This window comes from Mus pahari, chromosome 5, assembly GCF_900095145.1.
Source record: "Mus pahari chromosome 5, PAHARI_EIJ_v1.1, whole genome shotgun sequence".
Taxonomy (NCBI): Eukaryota; Metazoa; Chordata; class Mammalia; order Rodentia; family Muridae; genus Mus; species Mus pahari.
In genome coordinates this window covers 136,719,508-136,723,198 of record NC_034594.1, presented here as the reverse complement: position 1 = coordinate 136,723,198, position 3,691 = coordinate 136,719,508, and the positions used below count along the sequence as shown (strand labels likewise).

The window sequence follows — 3,691 nt, the reverse complement described above, 5'->3', positions numbered from 1 at the left end:
CCGCCTGCCTCTGCCTCCCAAGTGCTGGGATTAAACAACTTTTGTCTTTATCTCAGGATTATCCTGTTTTTTTCATCAGTCCTCTGCCTCTAATCCCTCCCCCCTCTCCTGGATCCAATCAGTGTTCAGCACACTCTGAACATGAGCCCTGCAGGGCAAGCAGTGATAGGCCAGTGACTCATCAGGCGGGCAGCACAGGATCTTACAAGTGTGCAGGCCCAGGTTCTCGGTAAACAGGGATCATGGGGCTTGGCCACACCCACTTCCCACAAAAAGGAAATCGAACAGTCACAAGTTCTGGGGTATTCTTTTTATTTCATTATGCAGTTCGGTGCATATTAACTGGCGTGCTTAAAAGTCATTTCCATTAGAAACCTCTTCAGACCTTCATCAATTACTTCAAGTGTTCGAGTCTCAAACACACCCTTTTCTTCTACAAACTTCTGGAAGAGATGAACGCCACCACCTACACCAAAATAATGTGCTTTGCTGGCCAGAAGCACCCGGCCACTCCTACGTAATAGTCTGAGAAATGTTTCATGCAAAGTGCTGTAATAATCCGGATTATAAATGGTTTCTGAAGTGAGAATGAGGTCATATTTCACAAACAGTTTTTCACTTAATACAAGCTTGCAAAACTCAGCCCACTCCCCAGAGAACAAGCGACACTTACATATTTCTTGGCCTACTTCTGACTTCCTTTGTCTTTTCCCATCTGGCTCATTTACGTCATTGCTGTCATCTTGCAAAGGGACATTAGCAACTATATTAGGTAAGGTCACTTCATCAATCACCAATCTGTTATAATCTTGAAAATGAACTTCTCTAGCCCCTCCTTTGGATGCAGTTATCCCAAGCAACCCAGACCCACAGCCAAGATCTAACACTTTCTGCCCAGCAAATTTCACTTTGGCTTTTGTGAAGTAAGTCAAGAGGTCAAAGGTGCATTCCCAGATTTTTAAGCCTCCTTCATAAACACCTGGAATCAGATCAGAATGAGAAGAAAAGCTTTTTGAAACGATGTTTTCCCCAGGGAATTTCTCTTTCAAAGAGATGGTTTTCACTACTGCTGTGTTAGCATGCTGGAGACCTGGCAACATTTCCAAAACCTTATTTTCTAAGAGGTGATTCAAGTCTTTCGGCATCACATGCTCTTTAGCAGGTTTCCAGGAGGGTTGGTGTTTTCGAGCTTCTGGGTCACCTGACCTGTCAGCGGTATGGGGTGGGCTGTCAGTGTCTTCAGAGGAAGCTTCATTTCCCAGTGAGGAGCATTTCCACGAGTGACCCTGAGGCAAGCCCGGAAGTTCTGTAGATTGCTTTTTGTCCCGCTTTCCTTTCTGACTTTCTAAGACACAAGTTCCATCATCTCGGGATGTTAATTTATTTTCCAGATCTTCTTCTATACTGAAATTGAATTGAAAGGCCATCCTCTTTTTATATGCACACCGTTTTTTACCATAGGATGATGCTTCAACTTCTAGAAAGAATTTTATGGCATAATCGATCACACAGTCAATTAGCTCTGTTGGGCCCAATGTCTGTTAGCTGTGTAAATACCACCAGATGTATTTAGAGGGGGGGCTCCAAAGACGTTTCAGACGCCTTTGATCCTTTTTCAATTCAGCCCTGGAAAGGAAGGGGGGAAAGAAAATGATTTAAAAAAAAAAAAAAAAGGCTGTGTCTGTGTGATTTAGGAAAATGCACAGATGCCTTAAGTATTCAAAAGTAGAAGATAAAACGTAAAGACAACAAAAGAACAGCTATTAAAAAAAAAAAAAAAAAAAAAAAGAACAGCTATAGCAGCAACCACCTTCACCAGAACAATAATGCCCAAGATTTTTAGACAGGACAGCCTCGCTACCTGGTCTTTTAGCTGCCTTGTGCCCTGGCATCTTCACACCCTAAATTTCCGACACATCCACAGAAATTATTTTCTCTTTGTCCACAGTGGTATCCCGGTTTGTTCCTTCATCTCTGCCTCGCAAAAACAGTTTTAAGGTTTTATTTGTGTAAGTAGGGTATCCCTTTTCAAACGCACACAGGTGTGGTCTGGTGTGTGCAAACTCATCCAAACGGTACATTTATGTGTACGTAGTTTTACACCTTATGTGACTGGAGGGATGAATAAAGGCGAGGGCTGTGGAAAGTATAATCGATTGTATAGAAACATTTCCGGCAATATGCCAGACCATAACACCCGTTTTAATCTGCACATTTCTGGACGGTGGGATCTTTGTGCACTTGGCAGGAGCTGTACGAACGGAAGCACGCGCGCCAGTGAAGTCATTCCTACTCTCGAACGCACCTCACAGAGGAGTAGGGTCATTACTGGCCTCAGCCCAGGTCACCTTTGAAACTAGGCGTCATCTCAAAGTCCCCCGGGACTGAGGATAGCAAACCTGAGGACTTCTGGTCTCAGCACTGGAAAGTCAGCCGCCAGGGTGAATGAAGTCCGCCGCGTTCGGAACTCCCGGCGAAGCTTGCCTTCAGCCCACGGTGAACACCAACGAGATGAGTCCTCCAACAGCTAGAGAAGGCCCCGACGCTTGGGGGCGAGAGTCCTCCTCTCTATGGTTTGGTGGGGGCGGAGCTCTCTCAAAGCCTGCTGGGACGGCGTTCCAAGCTGTGGCGGGAGTCGTGCGGATTCGATCGTCTCTGGTGGCGGTGGGGGGGTGCGAAAGAATGTCGCAGGACGATGCGGTGATGGCGAGCGGGGACATGCTGGAGGAACTCAACAGCTGGTCGGAGGAGATGTGCCGTCAGGAGCTGCCTTTGGTGCTGCCCCGGCTCCTCATATCCTTGGAGGGCGCTGATCGGGGGGTGTGTCGCGAGCCTGCTCCTGGGTTGTTGCCCTGACGCCGGCAGCCTGGGATTCGAACTCTTGTTTTCCGAGGTGATGGTGGAGGGAGCGAGGACAACCATGGACAACCGTGGGTCGAGGGGGGTAGGCGCGCCTGGCATTGTCGGACGATTGCGACTGGAGCTTTTGAAAATGATGAGTGCTCTCATGCCTTAAATTTAGTTCTCTGTTCCCACTTTTCCTCCCTCCTCCGCACTTGCCTAAGTGTGGGAGATGCCCGCGCTGGTGCACAGTATCTGGATGAAAGCGTGAGAGCTGAAGGATGTAGTTGTAGTTCTTCCGTGGTACCACATCGTCAAAGGATGGTCTGTAAACAAAAATGCTTTTCCCCTTTCGAACCCGTTTCCCTTTTAAGTTACAAGGCGGTTGCTTCAGGTATTGGCTTTTTATCGAGTTGTAATTGTGTGGAGTTAGGTGCAAAGAGTAATTATGTAATGCTTTTGTGTTTGTAACTGGAAGTCGACTCCCTTCATGTTAAAAGGTGATTTTCATTTTATGACTTTAATCCTACTTTATATTTAAAATTACACACACAGAAACACACACACACCCCTCCAAAAAGCTGAAAAGACCATTACTTAGTGGAAGTTCAAACCTTGCACGAATGATGTTTCATAGTATAACTTAAGTTCTATCACATTGAAGTCATTCCTTAGACATTAGCAGAATCCAGCGTGCTGCTAATGCCCGTTTTTTTTAAAACACTCCGTGTGTGGATATGGAGTTAAATTTTGCTTTTTAGATGGTAGCCCTGACTGGCCTGGTACTAGCTGTACAAAACAGGCTGGTCTTGGGTTTGCAATAATCCTGAGTTTGCAGTGCTGGAATCTC

At 46.1% G+C, this 3,691-nt stretch overlaps 1 protein-coding gene across 2 annotated transcripts; it reads right to left on the bottom strand.

The window, feature by feature from the left end:
• Positions 1 to 295: 295 nt before the first annotated feature.
• Mettl18 (methyltransferase like 18) lies at positions 296 to 2,505 on the bottom strand. 2 transcript variants are annotated; one of them, XM_021199003.1, is made up of 2 exons: positions 2,306 to 2,505; positions 296 to 1,626 (listed from the first exon to the last, which is right to left on the bottom strand). In XM_021199003.1, exon 2 carries the CDS (start codon positions 1,425 to 1,427, stop codon positions 339 to 341), a length of 1,089 nt encoding a protein of 362 aa, XP_021054662.1. In that variant the 5' UTR covers positions 1,428 to 1,626; positions 2,306 to 2,505; the 3' UTR covers positions 296 to 338. The 2 variants fall into 2 exon arrangements, with proteins under 2 accessions (XP_021054662.1, XP_021054663.1); XM_021199004.2 differs by having other exon boundaries at positions 2,400 to 2,486.
• Between the last annotated feature and the right edge of the window lie 1,186 nt (positions 2,506 to 3,691).

What these genes read in the sequence shown, in the direction of transcription:
- Mettl18 (XM_021199003.1), bottom strand. Translation starts at nt 1,427, where the DNA reads ATGGCCTTTCAATTCAATTTCAGTATAGAAGAAGATCTGGAAAATAAA.